At 47.2% G+C, this 19,231-nt stretch overlaps 1 protein-coding gene across 2 annotated transcripts in view; it reads left to right on the plus strand.

The window, feature by feature from the left end:
* Nucleotides 1–8,607: 8,607 nt before the first annotated feature.
* The window catches only part of lg13h18orf21 (linkage group 13 C18orf21 homolog), a 31,810-nt gene continuing 21,186 nt past the window's right edge, over nt 8,608–19,231 (plus strand). The window contains exons 1-2 of one of the 2 annotated variants that reach the window (XM_024440888.2): nt 8,608–8,687; nt 8,839–9,014. In XM_024440888.2, the coding sequence (XP_024296656.1) occupies nt 8,917–9,014 (98 nt within the window). In that variant the 5' untranslated portion in view covers nt 8,608–8,687; nt 8,839–8,916. Of the gene's footprint in view, nt 9,015–19,231 lie in introns of both variants that reach the window. The other variant, XM_024440887.2, reaches the window with a different exon arrangement.

Genomic DNA, 19,231 nt, shown 5'->3' on the forward strand with positions numbered 1-19,231 from the left:
TTTTAGTGTTCCAGTGTTCTAGTGTTTTAGTGTTTTAGTGTTCTAGTGTTTTAGTGTTCCAGTGTTTTAGTGTTTTAGTGTTCCAGTGTTCTAGTGTTTTAGTGTTCCAGTGTTCTAGTGTTTTAGTGTTCCAGTGTTCTAGTGTTTTAGTGTTCCAGTGTTCTAGTGTTCTATCCGTACAACTCCCATCTTGCTCCAGCTCTGATCATTTAATCTCTATGGTACCAGGGTTGTGGGCATCAACCCTACAAGATGCTGCTCGCATCACTAACCAAATGTTTGTGTCAGTTATATCAGCCTAAATGGAGACACTTGGCCACAGAAAATGAGTTAGCTGGCTCTGCCTTGATTTAAGGGGAGAGCCAAAGCCTTAGTCTGTCTGTATCCCAAATAACCCCCTATTCCTTATATAGTGCACTACTTTTGACCAGAACCATATGGGAAATATGGAATAGGGTGCCATTTGGGACACATGCTTAGTTGGGCTGGCAACCACCTCTGGTGTGAACCAATTCATCATCTTGACTGGTTGATGGAACAGGATCCAGAGACCTGACAAACAGCAACATATTTTTTTACAAAGGATGGTGATGGCCTCAGCGGGTCTTGATAGCATAGTAAACTTAAATCTTTACAGTGGAATGTAATGAGAGTCCTGGGACAGAGGATAAAAATCAAATCTGCACAATGACCATATTACAGGATGTCCTGACAATGGCATATCCCAGATGGTACCCTATCTCCTACATAGACCAGAGCCCTGGTCAAAAGTAGTGCACTATATAGGAAATAGGATGCATTTGGGATGCAACTTATGAGATGTACATGACCAATACACAAACATGGTGTGAACAAGGCAGTCCATCAACAGCCATTATGAGGATGACAATCGTCTACCACCTAATCCTAGATTGTCATATTCTCATAATTTAAGCAAATGTTTCCACACACGATACAAGTGAGTGGAACAACTATCCCCTGTCACGAGGTTCAAAGCTGAAGGGTTCAAAGCAGGTCTTTCTTATCATCGCCTGGTTGATAGGCTACACACTGAAAGAGCCTGTGTTCTGCTGGGTGCCGAACCAAACAACCATCGTTTGTAAAGCTGGGAATCTTTGTTCCCTTAAACCTGATTATGCATGGCACAGCACTAGCAGGGTATTCTGCACCAGTGCTTCTCTCTCTCTCTCTCTCTCTATCTCGGTCTCTCTCTCTCTATCTCGGTCTCTCTCTCTCTCGGTCTCGGTCTCTCTCTCTCTCTCTCTCTCTCGGTCTCTCTCTATCTCGGTCTCTCTCTCTCTCCCTCTCTCTCTCTCTCTCTCTCTCTGTATCTCTCTCTATCTCGGTCTCTCTCTCTCTCTCTCTCTCTCTCTCTCTCTCTCTCTCTATCTCGGTCTCTCTCTCTCTCTCTCTATCTCGGTCTCTCTCTCTCTCTCTCTCTCTCTCGGTCTCTCTCTCTCTCTCGGTCTCTCTCTCTCTCTCCCTCTCTCGGTCTCTCTCTCTCTCTCTCTCTCTCTATCTCGGTCTCTCTCTCTCTCTATCTCGGTCTCTCTCTCTCTCTCTCTCGGTCTCTCCATCTCGGTCTCTCTCTCTATCTCGGTCTCTCTCTCTCTCTCCTCTCTCTCTCTCTCTCTCTCTCTCTCTCTCTCTCTCTCTCTCTATCTCTCTCTCTCTCTCTCTCTCTCTCTCTCTCTATCTCGGTCTCTCTCTCTCTCTCTCTATCTCAGTCTCTCTCTCTCTCTCTCTCTCTCTCTCTCTCTCTCTCTCTCTCTATCTCGGTCTCTCTCTCTCTCTATCTCTCTCTCTCTCTCTCTCTCGGTCTCTCCATCTCGGTCTCTCTCTCTATCTCGGTCTCTCTCTCTCTCTCTCTCTCTCTCTCTCTATCTCGGTCTCTCCATCTCGGTCTCTCTCTCGGTCTCTCTCTCTCTCTCTCTCTCTCTCTCTATCTCGGTCTCTCTCTCTCTCTCTCTCTCTCTCTCTCTCTCTCTCTCTCTCTCTCTCTCTATCTCGGTCTCTCTCTCTCTCTCTCTCTCTCTCTCTATCTCGGTCTCTCTCTCTCTCTCTCTCTCTCTCTATCTCGGTCTCTCTCTCTCTCTATCTCGGTCTCTCTCTCTCTCTCTCGGTCTCTCCATCTCGGTCTCTCTCTCTCGGTCTCTCTCTCTCTCTATCTCGGTCTCTCTCTCTCTCTCTCTCGGTCTCTCCATCTCGGTCTCTCTCTATCTCGGTCTCTCTCTCTCTCTCTCGGTCTCTCTCTCTCTCTCTCTCTCTCTCTCTCTCGGTCTCTCTCCATCTCGGTCTCTCTCTCTCTATCTCGGTCTCTCTCTCTCTCTCGCTCTCTCCATCTCGGTCTCTCTCTCTCTCTCTCTCTCTCTCTCTATCTCGGTCTCTCTCTCTCTCGCTCACACACAGAGGGAAGGATGATATCAGGGGAGATGAGATACTGCCTCAAACCGGACTTTGATGCCAGTGTTTTAAAAGGCTTGTCATAAACTGTGGGAGCAGTAAACAGAACGTTCTGGTACATATTGCAGACAGAAAGATAGAAAGGGGGGGGGGGAATAATTCATGTAGACAAGCCTGGAATTTTGTTTTTCAGAGGTTTCCTCTCTTTGTAAATGTAAAGCAGTATACCTGAATAAAACTATTGGGAAGAAAGTGTAATTGTCTGGACCAACTGGCACAGATGTCAGTTCAACGTCTAGTTTTGATTTACATTTTGTTGAATTGTCAACTAACGTAAATTCAACGTGAAATCAACAAAAAGTGTCATTAGATTTAGGTTAAATGTTCGGTGAAAAAAATCCTTATGAATGTTGGGTGAAAAAATAAATAAATCCTAATGAACCTTATGCCTGCCCAAAATGTCCTTTCTTTGATGACTTTTTCCAATCCAATCAGTTTTCCACGTTGATTCAACGTCATCACATAGATTTTTGGGGGGGTTGAAATGATGTGGAAACAACGTTGATTCAAGCAGTTTCTGCCCAGTGTGTAGTCTCTGATTGCATCCCAAATGGCACCCTATTACCTACATAGTGCACTACTTTTGACCAGGGCCCATAGGGTAAGTAGTGCACTAATTTTGACCAGGGCCCTTAGGGTAAGTAGTGCACTAATTTTGACCAGTGCCCATAGGGTAAGTAGTGCACTCATTTTGACCAGGGCCCATAGGGGGACGTATTTTTGAGGCAACCTCTCTATTTTTCCAGTCATGGTATCTCTCAGGGATAGGCTAGACAAGAAACAGTCTCAAGCGACTTAGAAACTATGCTGAAAATGAAATGATACTGTCAAGACTGGCTATATTTACAGAAGCATGCACAAGTTATCTTTGAAATACTATGTCCCGTATCCACAAAGCGTCTCAGAGTAGTAGTACTGATCTAGGATCAAGTTTTGCTTTTTAGATTATAAGGAATGATGTCATATGTACATGGATCAAGGGTCTGATCCTAGATCAGCACCTACACTAGAAAAAAAGGTGCTATCTAGAAGCTAAAAGGAATCTTCGGCTATCCCCCTTTGTGAATTCCCCATGTGAGCAATCCTAACAGACTACACCCAGTTTACAGCCTAATGAACCTGACTGAATTATCACTGCAGGGCCATGTTCAATAAGCAAACGTTGTGGAATGTTGCAGATAGAAATTGCCTGAATAGAGCTGATGTGATTTGTAATTACATGCCAGAGAGACAAGTTTGTTGTAATCTATATAATAAATGTATATTTGAATGTTAGCCAACGTTGTGCCCTGCTGGTCGCTACCCATGTTTGGCCTTGGTTATGGTTTCCAACATGGTGTTCGGTCTTGAAAACAAAATGAAAGCATTTACAACTGGCCATAATTCAGAGAGGACGACTATGTCAACGAATACCTGGCTATCTTTCCAACTAATGCAGTGAAAGGATAAATGTATTCCACAGCCCTAAGAGGAGGTACGTCGGCAGGAATCAGGAAAAGCACACACACAATCCAAATCAAGATGGAGTGTATGGCAATAAGCTGAAATGGGCAATTTGTCTTTTTGTAATGATATCAAGGTACAAATGTGTAGTGCTCGAATAGCAAGACAGGCACCCCTCTGAGTAGTAAAGATCAGATAGGCTTTGGAATACATGAAGTAGACTTGGCATTGGAGCTGCTCATTGAGTAACCTCATTAGTTTTTACTGTTGACTCAGGTGACTAATTACAAAACCATTACACTGCTCTAGTCTATTCAGCATCATTAGGACATAGGAATGGGGTCAGGCGGACTGGAGCTCCGACCTCACATAAAATGACGTTTTTATAAATAAACGACTGGTTTCAGCACCCAAAGAATAGCCACAATTGCACACGACACTGATCTGGAAATGTGGGCTATTCATTTTTGTTAAGAACTTAATTTTACGTGACATCGGAGGTCCAGTCCGCCCACACTAGTCACAGCTCAACTCCATTGTAGTAAATTGTGGAGTTGAGTTTAGTCGGCTAGGGTAAGGGCAGGGTAGCTTCAGAGGTGTCGTGCCCATAGGGGGCATAGGGGCACATGCCCCCTCCGATTTTTCCTGTTAAAAAAAAAAAAGAATAGTTGGCATTTAACTAGCCCAGCTAGGTTCCCAAACTCATAACTAGGTACCAAGAAGCCATTTCAGGCTATCAATCTAGTTACAGTAGCTAACTTGTCTAACTAGCTTAGCTGGCATGCCTGCTGGCAAGGTTGGTAGACTTTAGAAAAGCAAGCATTTACTAAATGTACTAAATAAGACACATTCCTTTCAATCTTTTACCCAGATTTTAGCAGAGATGCATATTTCGTTTCTTTAAAAAAAAAAAACAGTCAGGAGGATACAGACAGCTCAACAGGTATGTTTAGATATGCAGAAAAATAAACATATTTTTTTACATAGATACTAAACGGAAGCCATCTTTATATGACTAAGCAAGTCAAAATTGATTAAAGTCTTAAGTAGAAATTGATGAAATAACTCTGTGAGTTCATAATGTGGATGTGTGATGTAAATACACCACATCGTTCTATATCGCTTTCTTGTCTTGATTTCCTCGTCTCAGTCAGTAATATCGGAGTATGTGTTGCGTTATGACACTGATAGCATAGCTGGCTCTTTGGTTTGCCTTTCCTCTCTCCTCCCCTCCCACATGAAACAAATACTATAGTATGCTATGGTATAAATACTATAGTATTCACTGTAGTGGATAAAGGATTGCAGTATACTGTAGTATTTGCAGTATGCTGTAGTATTTATTGTGGTGTTTTTGCAGACTGTAATATACTGTAGTATTTCCTGTTGTCCCTTTAATGATCCTTTATCCAGTTCCATTGAATAGACCTTTTTTTTGCAGACTTTACTGTAGTATTTACTATAGTATTCTACAGTATACTAAAACATTCTATAGTAGGTACTACACACGATCGGGTAGTATAGTATTCTACAGTTTACTACAGAATTCTATGGTAAGTACTGTATTATTCTATAGTATTGTAGTATTTTTCATGTGGGCTGTAAGGTCCTCTAGAGAGGGAAGACAGGACTCTTGGCACCGCGCGCGTCCCAGAGGACTGAGCAAGGTGGCAGCAGGTATTTCTCATCTCGTCAAAGTGCTGGCTCAGAGGGCACCAAATAATTCCACATGGGCGTGTCAGGTGGAGACTTCAGTTTGATAGGATGCAACACCTGCACTGTTCTTCAAGGTCTTCTAGAAAGGAAAGACAGGACTCTGGGCACCGCGCGCGTCCCAGAAGGCTGAGCAAGGTGGCAGTGGTATTTTTTCTCATCTTCAAAGCGCTGTCTCAGAGGGCGTGCCATTAATTCCACATGCACACGCCAGGTCAGGTGGACACATCAGTGTGATTGGACGCAGTCCCTTTAATTATCCTTTATCCAGTTCCATTATATACAGCAATTGTATAAAGGTTATATTAAATCAATGTGCATTAATGACGGGAATTCCTTGATTACAGTAGTTTCAATCTTCATCATTTTTGGTTTGAATATATAACCCCTAATTAATGCACCCATCATTCATTGAAGAGCCCTTTCAGTTATTCGTTACTAGTAGGTGGATGATTGGTGAGACTAGAGACTCGAACATTTTTTGATGTTTATCTAAAAGTATAACATTTTTTGATATGCTAGAGCGCGCGAAAATGCACGTAAGCACTCTCCTCTCTCTCTCTCTCTGTCTCTGTCTCTCTCTCTCTCGCTCTCTCTCTCTCTCGCTCTCTCTCTCTCTCTCTCTGTCTCGCTCTCTCTCTCTATCTCTCTCTCTCCCTCTCTCTCTCTCTCTCTCTCTCCCTCTCTCTGTCTCTCTCTCTCTCTGTCTCTCTCTCTCTCTGTCTCTCTCTCTCTCGCTCTCTCTCTCGCTCTCTCTCTCTCTCTCTCTGTCTGTCTCGCTCTCTCTCTCTCTCTCTATCTCTCGCTCTCTCTCTCTCTCTCTCTCTCTCTCTCTCTCTCTCTCTCTCTCTCTCTCTCTCTCTCTCTCCCTCTCTCTGTCTGTCTCTCTCTCTCTCTCTCTCCCTCTCTCTGTCTGTCTCTCTCTCTCTCTCTCTCCCTCTCTCTGTCTGTCTCTCTCTCTCGCTCTCGCTCTCACTCTCTCGCTCTCTCTCTCGCTCTCTCTCTCTCGCTCTCTCTCGCTCTCTCTCTCGCTCTCTCTCTCTCTCTCTCTCGCTCTCTCTCTCTCTCTCTCTCTCATTCACACACACACATACAACATTGACTAAATGAAATGGAACTCAGCAATCCAATGTAACATTTGAAGTGAGAGAAAACCAGGGTAGGCTAAAGTATTTTTGATCCGCTGTAACGCACAACTGCTATACTCGGCTATTTTAATCTATTATAGGGTGGGGGCCCCGCATGTCTGACAGCACCTGATTAAGTGGAATATTTACTCTCCCACAAAGTGAGGGGCCATCACTTACACTTTAGACTACTCCATGTATTACCGTCAGATCACTGTCACAATCACATTGTGTCATTTAGCTATATGACTAAAAAGAGAAGAAACACTATGTGTCATTATGCGTTATCCCCTCCATAACAATTATAACATAAATAACATAAACGATACATAGATCGTTTTGGAGACATCAACATCACATCATATCAACGGTCTTAATCAGCGCAATAGGAATCGAAACATGTATTTAAAAATAATAATAAAAAATAATAATAAAATAATAGCATATAGGCGTATAATAAACAATGTGTAATAAAATCCACATAATTACCAGTAGTATGAGCGGATCGTTAAATCCCTCTAGTCCTGTCGAGAAGGTGCTCTTAAAAGGGACGTACCTCTGTTCGATGCTGCTTCGTGGACACCATCGGAAGGTGTCTCACTTCAGGGACTCGGGACGTGGGGCAGTCTCTAGCCTAGTCATCATCATCATCATGTCCTACAGAATATCATTCGTGTTTAACAATGCCGCACTTTTACTTATTCTGTCATCAACTCACATCTCTGCGTAGTCTTATATAGCGGGTCGGCTGCAAGACCGTGTTGCTTGCTTCGTTTGATATTTGCCGCACTCTGCGCGACGAGTGTCATCTGCTGCTGCGAGCGCGCGCGGTTTGACATTGACTTTGACTATTAATTTTGCTTACAGAAAAAAACTGACGAAAAGCAGAATTTACTTCATAAAAATGTTTCACTGAAAAATACATAATACACGGCATAAATAGAATACAGGACACAAAAACATAGTAGTGGATTTTTTTTTCTCAAAATATGAAAACTGAATTGTTAACAAATTGAATGATTGAAATTCGATTTTTTTAAAGAGATTTTAAGAGCTAGAGCTGTTGTACAGCGTTCTTTTTCTCAGAAGACTGGTGGAGAATTCAACTCTTTTGGGAGAGAGCAGGTCATACAGTGGGTTCCCCCATCGCTTTAAAATATCACATTTCATTTCCACTGCCCTTGGGGCAATTTTCTGCTGGAGGCAAGTCAATGCTATTATTTTCCAGGATCTATCAAGAGCTGGGCTTGTAAGACCATGGAGGTCTGTCTGTCCTTCTGTGATCTCAGATGCAGTTGAGGGTGTATCATTTCAAGCCAACAGTGCCAGTATTTGCGCTGAAAACTCGATTCCTCGAACAGTCCATTCTCATTCTGCTGGGCAGTGTTCAACATTCACCCTCAGTTCTATTGGTAGTAATGATGTCCAGTCTTTCATCTGGATCCATTTCTATGAGAGCAATCATTGAAGGTGCTGTAGGCCAGTTGACCTTCTATTACAAGCTGACCACAGTGACAGCTTACAATGACCAACCTTAGACTCATGGGGCACGGGATGTGAATGCTCTAATTTATTTCTAAGGGGTGAAATTATTTAAGGCCTAAAGCCAAGGATATCACATGATGATTCGGCTATTTGACTGGTATTTAGGCTATTGGCATAGACGAACATGCTGATTAGCCTAGCCTACTAAATAGAGGCTGTCATATAAGCATTATAGCATTATATGTTTGCAATTCCCCTAAATGTTTGAAGACATTCTCAAACTATTTTCCGTGTTTCATACTCGATGTAAATCATCATAATGGGTTGAGCGGGGTATCATACAAATTAATCGAACTACAGCCAGTGAGGCACACAGGGCTATTCCTCGCTTTCCCATAATGCTTGCGCTTAGCCTGAAGCATTGTGGGATTGCAACATTAGGACGGAAAGTGTAGGGTAGGCTATCATGCAAAGAGAATGATCACTGTTTAAACCTAAACAAATAATTTATCTATCATATATCTTATCGATTTCTATTGCTCTTGAAGATAATTTTCAAGGTAATGTGACTTCTAAACTCTTATTTCTCTTATCAACGCTCCAAAAGAGGTTAAACAAGGCGGCCAGGAAGTGAACAGCCTTTCTCACACGCGGATTCTCGAGTCGGTGGCAAAGACAGAGAAACATGGCTTTTACAGACCCCACAGGCTCAAGTCACACGTTTTTAAAGGATGCATCGCTACTGTATCAAGACATTTGTCCGGAGCAGTCACGTTTTCTCATGTAAGCGCTCTCTTTATTACATAGAACGTAATAGCTACATCTCGTTCATATTTGATGATGTAATGATCATATAGTGACACTAGGTGGCAGAGTAGCACAGTGCAATTAATTTAAAATTGTGTAACTTTACGAAATTCAATATCATGCCAAGTTAATTTGTTCCGTTTTTGTATTGTTCTTTTCAGTGTTTTAATTTTTTTTAGAACCAATGTAATTTGTATAGTTATTGTTGTCTTGAAACAATGTCATGCATTTTGTAACTACATATCCAGCAGGACACACATTAGCCATGGATACGCTACACACGCAAGCACGCGTTTGCCAATGTACAGAGGTAGTTCCTAACCAGGCCTGCTTTGTCTAATACCATTTTTTTAAGTTAGCATGCTCCTGTCCTGTATGTTTGCATACATCAATTCGAATAGCAGGCAGCCTTAATGAGCTAACCCAGCCGCCAGAAACTGTGCCGTACCATCTTGGTTCTTCTGGCTATCTGCTCGCCATCCCGAGCCCCCCGGGAAATCAATGCCATGACATTGCTAAGAGCTCGCTGCTCCGGAGCTCGAAGCTGATAGACCACTACAATGGTGCCAGTCTGTCACTTAATAATTTGTGGCACAAATCCAATGCATGTCACTATATTAGGATTTTCTTGCTTCATATCCAAGAAGGAAAAACGTAATTGCTTTCATACAGGAATGGCTTGAAATGTGAAGATGACAATCTATTTTCATAATGAGACAGATGTATTGGTTTTCTATCCAAAGTTGAAAAGGAAATGTGGTGCTCTATTAAATAAACACACTATACCAGCAACATGGACAGTGTGGCGGTATACAGGAGCAGTGGCATCTAGTGGTCAAAACGTGGTATGTTCACACTACTTTATGGTAAATAATGCAAGGGACTTAAATGATACACTTCTCTGAACAGGGGTTATTTTTATTTTTTTAACTCTCCAGATTCACAGGGAATTACATTACGTAGTATGGGGAAGCATTACCACAAGCCACAGCATCATACTACAGAGAACTGACACTGGTTGTTGGACTGGGATGTGGGGGGTCTGTGGGTGGCATTTTACATTTTTGGGGGGATTCCTTTGTCTTACTCATTGGTAGGAAGAAGTTTTGTTGAAATCGGATGTTGGGTACAATTTTTGTTGAATATCTGAATCCTATAAATTAAAATGGCTAATTTGTCTGCAATCAATTAGCTTAATTTTTCAGTGATCTAATTATATTTGAACAAAAAAAATCAGGAATGCTAATCATATCTGTTACTATGTACAGAAATGATTTCAGAACCGTCTGAGATGATGAGATGATAGCCTAGTGGTTAGAGCACTGGACTAGTAACCGAAAGGTTGCGAGATTGAATCCCTGAGCTGACAAGATAAAAATCTGTCGTTCTGCCCCTGAGCAAGGCAGTTAACCCACTGTTCCCAGGCCGTCATTGAAAATATGAATTTGTTTTTAACTGACTTACCTAGTTAAATAAAGGTCAAATAAAAATAGAGACCCACTAATCAAAACAGGAACTCATTCCATTTTCATCACCTTTTTGATTTCACAGAATGATGATGGCATTATACTGTAGTTAGAGAAAGTCACGTGTCATTTCCTGGAGCAATCCTCTAAGCCACTGGCTGCTGTAGTGTGGACTGTGTTTGAGTTGGGCCTGGGCCAGTAACCTCTGAATCCCTTGGTCTGTTTTTCCTCTCACTCACCTGAGCCAGAAAATTTGTGGTAGAATTTTAAAATGGAAATGAAAATAAAAGGCCCGGTCGGGATGGATTTACGGATGGATTTAAGGAACGTTACTTTTAGGTTACCCGTTAAGAGTTTATCCAGATTTTTGAGTCTCTCTGTGGAAAGAACCGATTTATGTGAAATGTGTTGAACAGATCCTACTGATATCACAGCTGTCCAAGCCTGGAGGGTTATATATGTTGAATAGATGGATCATTTTTTTTAAGCCATTCAAGGGGAACTCCACCAAAAACAATGTCTAATTCATTTTATTTAAAAAATCTGTTTGGACCTTTTATTTTTTGAAAGGATAATAGATTCTCCTTATGTGTTAAACGGATAGGGAAGATGCAGCACAGAAATAACCATGATGTGAACCCCGCACTCTCACATTATATAGACCAGGGATACTTAACTCTTAACCTATGAGGTCCGGAGCCGGCTGCTTTTCTGTTCTAACTTATAATGAATTGCACCCACCTGGTGTCCCAGGTCTAAATCAGTCCCTGATTAGAGGGGAACAATGGAAACATGCAGTGGAACTGGCTTCCAGGTCCAGAGTTGAGTTTAAGGGATATAGGATATAGACTAAGGGATATAGACTATGAGAACTATAGTTGTGGTCGGTGTTACCCATTGAGCCACACTCAAGCACAGATGATTTGACCTTTCTTACATGTCAAGTCTACAATTGTGTGTTCGGCTACTCATTGGTACCATATCTTGTTATAGGTTACATGAGGAACAAAACACAGAAACAAGTGTTGAGTGTACTAGCTGTCACGAGAGTAAGGAGAAAAGGATCCTCAACAAACCAACTTGGTGGCATGTCCTGTAAGGATGTGTAGAATAATACAGACATTCTATCATCTTATTTATGCACAGAGCAGTCATCCTGCGTACCGTACCTAAGGTTCCCTGAAGTTCCTCCCTGCTGTTTGTGTCTCCACTTATGGTTTCAGCCATGCGTCACTGGAGTGTTTGTTTCCAGTGTTCGTGTCATTACTCATATTTCCTGTCAAGCCACTGAGGGAGGTATGTGGGCTATGACAGGCCGAGGCCAAGCTGACCAAAGCAGCTCGTTATACCGTCACAGGCATAGCGCCGAGGCACTTTGGTGTCGATGACTTCTCTCCCCACCACCCTTCCCCCTCCAACCCTCACCTGCCCATCTCATTGGTCAGTGTCACCCCCTCCCTTCTCTCACCCCTTGACCCTGAGGGATTGCGCCTCTCCTAGCTTCCCCTGCCTGAGACCCAGACTGCTGCCCGTGATTGCTCGTGCAATCTCCAGTTGTGGGCCATGCCATCTGTAGAGCCACCAGGGGGTGGTAGGAGGGGGGTGGCTTGCCATCTGTAGAGCCACCAGGGGGTGTTGGGGGGGGCTTGCCCCCATCCCTCACCCTCTTTTCCCCTGCCACTCTAGCCAAGCTGTTGCATTGGACCATCTGCGTTATTATTTCTGAGGTTTGGTTAGTAAACGGGGCGTTGCTCTCTCTCCTCCACACTCTGATTGTATCAAATGTCCATAGAGGCCCAGAGACTGAGCCTTGCTGATTTCCAGACTTTAAACTCTTTGTTGATAGCATCTGGCCTAAAGTGGGCTCTGCCCTGTTCTAACTGGGTAGTGGGGGCCAGTGTTTATCTTCCACTAAGTATGCATTTAAAGGAGATTCATGTGAAGAATGTTAATTAGATTGGCACGGCAGAGAGCCCCACCTTTCTGTATCTCCAGGGGCTCATCTGGACAGTGGGATGGGATGTCTTTCATTGAGCCTCTACCAGGCAGACAATCAATCAAATGTATTTATAAAACCTTTTTTTACATCAGCTGATATATCAAAGTGCTGTACAGAAACCCATCCTAAAACCCCAAACAGCAAGCAATGCAGGTGTAGAAGTGGCCAGGAAAAACTCCCTAGAAAGGCAGGAACCTAGGAAGAAACCTAGATAGGAACCAGACTCTGAAGGGTGGCCAGTCCTCTTCTGGCTGTGCCGGGTGGCGGTTATAACAGAACATGGCCAAGATGTTCAAATGTTCATAAATGACCAGCATGGTCAAATAATAATAATCACAGTGGTTGTCGAGGGTGCAACAGGTCAGCATCTCAGGAGTAAATGTCAGTCGGTTTTTCCTAAGCCAATCATTCAGAGTTAGAGACAGCAGATGCGGTAGAGAGAGAGAGTCGAAAACAGCAGGTCTGGGACAGGTAGCACGTACAGTGAACAGGTCAGGGTTCCATAGCCGCAGGCAGAACAGTTGAAACTGGAGCAGCAGCACAGCCAGGTGGACTGTGGACAGCAAGGAGTCATCAGGCAAGGTAGTCCCGAGGCATGGTCCCAGGACTCAGGTCCTCCGGGAGGGGAGGGGGGAGAGAGAATTACAGGAAGCATAGTTAAATTCACACCGGAGAAGACCTGAGAAATACTCCAGATATAGCAGTTTGACCCAAGACCCCCGACAAACTATTGCAGCATAAATACTGGAGGCTGAGGTAGGAGGGATCGGGAAGTGGAAGTGTTTGTATTAACTGGAGTGATTGGTAGTTATGTGACTTAGGTCACTGCTGTTGATCTCACTTCTGAAGGTTTTCAGATGTTACATTCCGGTTAATAGATGATCGACCCAAAGTTAAAAGAAGTCAGAAGTTGATCATGTTTTCTAGAAAAGTGTAATTGTAACTCTGTATTGTTTGAATGATCTAATGTCAATTCCTTATGTGAACAAGCTGGTTAGTCCAACAGAGGAGTATGAGGAATCACGTTGTTCAACTGTAGGAAGACTATTCTGTCTCCTAGTTGTTCTCATCCAGCGCTTTTCCTGCATCTCACTGCCACTTGTTCCCACCGTCTCCTTCTCCCCCTCATTACCCCTGTTTGTGACACTAGCCCTTCCCCTCCAGCCCAATCTAAATACTTCAATACAGCCTGTAGTTTGGAGACATTACTGAGACTTGACCATGAGTCAGGCTGTCCAACATCAGATTTCAGTTCAAAGTCCCATCTCTCTATAGCCACGGTGTGTGACTAGCAAACCGCTGTCAGTGTCTCCGTGACAGTCCTTCGGCAGGTCAGCGTGAGATTAAAGCCCCACGCGAGGCCCCCTATCCCATCTCTCTATAGCCACGGTGTGTGACTAGCAAACCGCTGTCAGTGTCTCCGTGACAGTCCTTCGGCAGGTCAGCGTGAGATTAAAGCCCCACGCGAGGCCCCCTATCCCATCTCTCTATAGCCACGGTGTGTGACTAGCAAACCGCTGTCAGTGTCTCCGTGACAGTCCTTCGGCAGGTCAGCGTGAGATTAAAGCCCCACGCGAGGCCCCCTATCCCATCTCTCTATAGCCACGGTGTGTGACTAGCAAACCGCTGTCAGTGTCTCCGTGACAGTCCTTCGGCAGGTCAGCGTGAGATTAAAGCCCCACGCGAGGCCCCCTATCCCATCTCTCTATAGCCACGGTGTGTGACTAGCAAACCGCTGTCAGTGTCTCCGTGACAGTCCTTCGGCAGGTCAGCGTGAGATTAAAGCCCCACGCGAGGCCCCCTATCCCATCTCTCTATAGCCACGGTGTGTGACTAGCAAACCGCTGTCAGTGTCTCCGTGACAGTCCTTCGGCAGGTCAGCGTGAGATTAAAGCCCCACGCGAGGCCCCCTATCCCATCTCTCTATAGCCACGGTGTGTGACTAGCAAACCGCTGTCAGTGTCTCCGTGACAGTCCTTCGGCAGGTCAGCGTGAGATTAAAGCCCCACGCGAGGCCCCCTATCCCATCTCTCTATAGCCACGGTGTGTGACTAGCAAACCGCTGTCAGTGTCTCCGTGACAGTCCTTCGGCAGGTCAGCGTGAGATTAAAGCCCCACGCGAGGCCCCCTATCCCATCTCTCTATAGCCACGGTGTGTGACTAGCAAACCGCTGTCAGTGTCTCCGTGACAGTCCTTCGGCAGGTCAGCGTGAGATTAAAGCCCCACGCGAGGCCCCCTATCCCATCTCTCTATAGCCACGGTGTGTGACTAGCAAACCGCTGTCAGTGTCTCCGTGACAGTCCTTCGGCAGGTCAGCGTGAGATTAAAGCCCCACGCGAGGCCCCCTATCCCATCTCTCTATAGCCACGGTGTGTGACTAGCAAACCGCTGTCAGTGTCTCCGTGACAGTCCTTCGGCAGGTCAGCGTGAGATTAAAGCCCCACGCGAGGCCCCCTATCCCATCTCTCTATAGCCACGGTGTGTGACTAGCAAACCGCTGTCAGTGTCTCCGTGACAGTCCTTCGGCAGGTCAGCGTGAGATTAAAGCCCCACGCGAGGCCCCTATCCCATCTCTCTATAGCCACGGTGTGTGACTAGCAAACCGCTGTCAGTGTCTCCGTGACAGTCCTTCGGCAGGTCAGCGTGAGATTAAAGCCCCACGCGAGGCCCCCTATCCCATCTCTCTATAGCCACGGTGTGTGACTAGCAAACCGCTGTCAGTGTCTCCGTGACAGTCCTTCGGCAGGTCAGCGTGAGATTAAAGCCCCACGCGAGGCCCCTATCCCATCTCTCTATAGCCACGGTGTGTGACTAGCAAACCGCTGTCAGTGTCTCCGTGACAGTCCTTCGGCAGGTCAGCGTGAGATTAAAGCCCCACGCGAGGCCCCTATCCCATCTCTCTATAGCCACGGTGTGTGACTAGCAAACCGCTGTCAGTGTCTCCGTGACAGTCCTTCGGCAGGTCAGCGTGAGATTAAAGCCCCACGCGAGGCCCCCTATCCCATCTCTCTATAGCCACGGTGTGTGACTAGCAAACCGCTGTCAGTGTCTCCGTGACAGTCCTTCGGCAGGTCAGCGTGAGATTAAAGCCCCACGCGAGGCCCCCTATCCCATCTCTCTATAGCCACGGTGTGTGACTAGCAAACCGCTGTCAGTGTCTCCGTGACAGTCCTTCGGCAGGTCAGCGTGAGATTAAAGCCCCACGCGAGGCCCCCTATCCCATCTCTCTATAGCCACGGTGTGTGACTAGCAAACCGCTGTCAGTGTCTCCGTGACAGTCCTTCGGCAGGTCAGCGTGAGATTAAAGCCCCACGCGAGGCCCCCTATCCCATCTCTCTATAGCCACGGTGTGTGACTAGCAAACCGCTGTCAGTGTCTCCGTGACAGTCCTTCGGCAGGTCAGCGTGAGATTAAAGCCCCACGCGAGGCCCCCTATCCCATCTCTCTATAGCCACGGTGTGTGACTAGCAAACCGCTGTCAGTGTCTCCGTGACAGTCCTTCGGCAGGTCAGCGTGAGATTAAAGCCCCAAGCGAGGCCCCCTATCCCATCTCTCTATAGCCACGGTGTGTGACTAGCAAACCGCTGTCAGTGTCTCCGTGACAGTCCTTCGGCAGGTCAGCGTGAGATTAAAGCCCCACGCGAGGCCCCCTATCCCATCTCTCTATAGCCACGGTGTGTGACTAGCAAACCGCTGTCAGTGTCTCCGTGACAGTCCTTCGGCAGGTCAGCGTGAGATTAAAGACCCACGCGAGGCCCCCTATCCCATCTCTCTATAGCCACGGTGTGTGACTAGCAAACCGCTGTCAGTGTCTCCGTGACAGTCCTTCGGCAGGTCAGCGTGAGATTAAAGCCCCAAGCGAGGCCCCCTATCCCATCTCTCTATAGCCACGGTGTGTGACTAGCAAACCGCTGTCAGTGTCTCCGTGACAGTCCTTCGGCAGGTCAGCGTGAGATTAAAGCCCCAAGCGAGGCCCCCTATCCCATCTCTCTATAGCCACGGTGTGTGACTAGCAAACCGCTGTCAGTGTCTCCGTGACAGTCCTTCGGCAGGTCAGCGTGAGATTAAAGCCCCACGCGAGGCCCCCTATCCCATCTCTCTATAGCCACGGTGTGTGACTAGCAAACCGCTGTCAGTGTCTCCGTGACAGTCCTTCGGCAGGTCAGCGTGAGATTAAAGCCCCACGCGAGGCCCCCTATCCCATCTCTCTATAGCCACGGTGTGTGACTAGCAAACCGCTGTCAGTGTCTCCGTGACAGTCCTTCGGCAGGTCAGCGTGAGATTAAAGCCCCACGCGAGGCCCCCTATCCCATCTCTCTATAGCCACGGTGTGTGACTAGCAAACCGCTGTCAGTGTCTCCGTGACAGTCCTTCGGCAGGTCAGCGTGAGATTAAAGCCCCACGCGAGGCCCCTATCCCATCTCTCTATAGCCACGGTGTGTGACTAGCAAACCGCTGTCAGTGTCTCCGTGACAGTCCTTCGGCAGGTCAGCGTGAGATTAAAGCCCCACGCGAGGCCCCCTATCCCATCTCTCTATAGCCACGGTGTGTGACTAGCAAACCGCTGTCAGTGTCTCCGTGACAGTCCTTCGGCAGGTCAGCGTGAGATTAAAGCCCCACGCGAGGCCCCCTATCCCATCTCTCTATAGCCACGGTGTGTGACTAGCAAACCGCTGTCAGTGTCTCCGTGACAGTCCTTCGGCAGGTCAGCGTGAGATTAAAGCCCCACGCGAGGCCCCCTATCCCATCTCTCTATAGCCACGGTGTGTGACTAGCAAACCGCTGTCAGTGTCTCCGTGACAGTCCTTCGGCAGGTCAGCGTGAGATTAAAGCCCCACGCGAGGCCCCCTATCCCATCTCTCTATAGCCACGGTGTGTGACTAGCAAACCGCTGTCAGTGTCTCCGTGACAGTCCTTCGGCAGGTCAGCGTGAGATTAAAGCCCCACGCGAGGCCCCCTATCCCATCTCTCTATAGCCACGGTGTGTGACTAGCAAACCGCTGTCAGTGTCTCCGTGACAGTCCTTCGGCAGGTCAGCGTGAGATTAAAGCCCCACGCGAGGCCCCCTATCCCATCTCTCTATAGCCACGGTGTGTGACTAGCAAACCGCTGTCAGTGTCTCCGTGACAGTCCTTCGGCAGGTCAGCGTGAGATTAAAGCCCCAAGCGAGGCCCCCTATCCCATCTCTCTATAGCCACGGTGTGTGACTAGCAAACCGCTGTCAGTGTCTCCGTGACAGTCCTTCGGCAGGTCAGCGTGAGATTAAAGCCCCACGCGAGGCCCCCTATCCCATCTCTCTATAGCCACGGTGTGTGACTAGCAAACCGCTGTCAGTGTCTCCGTGACAGTCCTTCGGCAGGTCAGCGTGAGATTAAAGACCCACGCGAGGCCCCCTATCCCATCTCTCTATAGCCACGGTGTGTGACTAGCAAACCGCTGTCAGTGTCTCCGTGACAGTCCTTCGGCAGGTCAGCGTGAGATTAAAGCCCCAAGCGAGGCCCCCTATCCCATCTCTCTATAGCCACGGTGTGTGACTAGCAAACCGCTGTCAGTGTCTCCGTGACAGTCCTTCGGCAGGTCAGCGTGAGATTAAAGCCCCAAGCGAGGCCCCCTATCCCATCTCTCTATAGCCACGGTGTGTGACTAGCAAACCGCTGTCAGTGTCTCCGTGACAGTCCTTCGGCAGGTCAGCGTGAGATTAAAGCCCCACGCGAGGCCCCCTATCCCATCTCTCTATAGCCACGGTGTGTGACTAGCAAACCGCTGTCAGTGTCTCCGTGACAGTCCTTCGGCAGGTCAGCGTGAGATTAAAGCCCCACGCGAGGCCCCTATCCCATCTCTCTATAGCCACGGTGTGTGACTAGCAAACCGCTGTCAGTGTCTCCGTGACAGTCCTTCGGCAGGTCAGCGTGAGATTAAAGCCCCACGCGAGGCCCCCTATCCCATCTCTCTATAGCCACGGTGTGTGACTAGCAAACCGCTGTCAGTGTCTCCGTGACAGTCCTTCGGCAGGTCAGCGTGAGATTAAAGCCCCACGCGAGGCCCCCTATCCCATCTCTCTATAGCCACGGTGTGTGACTAGCAAACCGCTGTCAGTGTCTCCGTGACAGTCCTTCGGCAGGTCAGCGTGAGATTAAAGCCCCACGCGAGGCCCCCTATCCCATCTCTCTATAGCCACGGTGTGTGACTAGCAAACCGCTGTCAGTGTCTCCGTGACAGTCCTTCGGCAGGTCAGCGTGAGATTAAAGCCCCACGCGAGGCCCCCTATCCCATCTCTCTATAGCCACGGTGTGTGACTAGCAAACCGCTGTCAGTGTCTCCGTGACAGTCCTTCGGCAGGTCAGCGTGAGATTAAAGCCCCACGCGAGGCCCCCTATCCCATCTCTCTATAGCCACGGTGTGTGACTAGCAAACCGCTGTCAGTGTCTCCGTGACAGTCCTTCGGCAGGTCAGCGTGAGATTAAAGCCCCACGCGAGGCCCCCTATCCCATCTCTCTATAGCCACGGTGTGTGACTAGCAAACCGCTGTCAGTGTCTCCGTGACAGTCCTTCGGCAGGTCAGCGTGAGATTAAAGCCCCACGCGAGGCCCCCTCCCATCTCTCTATAGCCACGGTGTGTGACTAGCAAACCGCTGTCAGTGTCTCCGTGACAGTCCTTCGGCAGGTCAGCGTGAGATTAAAGCCCCAAGCGAGGCCCCCTATCCCATCTCTCTATAGCCACGGTGTG

The sequence above is a fragment of the Oncorhynchus tshawytscha genome, linkage group LG13 (assembly GCF_018296145.1).
Source record: "Oncorhynchus tshawytscha isolate Ot180627B linkage group LG13, Otsh_v2.0, whole genome shotgun sequence".
NCBI classification, from domain to species: Eukaryota; Metazoa; Chordata; class Actinopteri; order Salmoniformes; family Salmonidae; genus Oncorhynchus; species Oncorhynchus tshawytscha.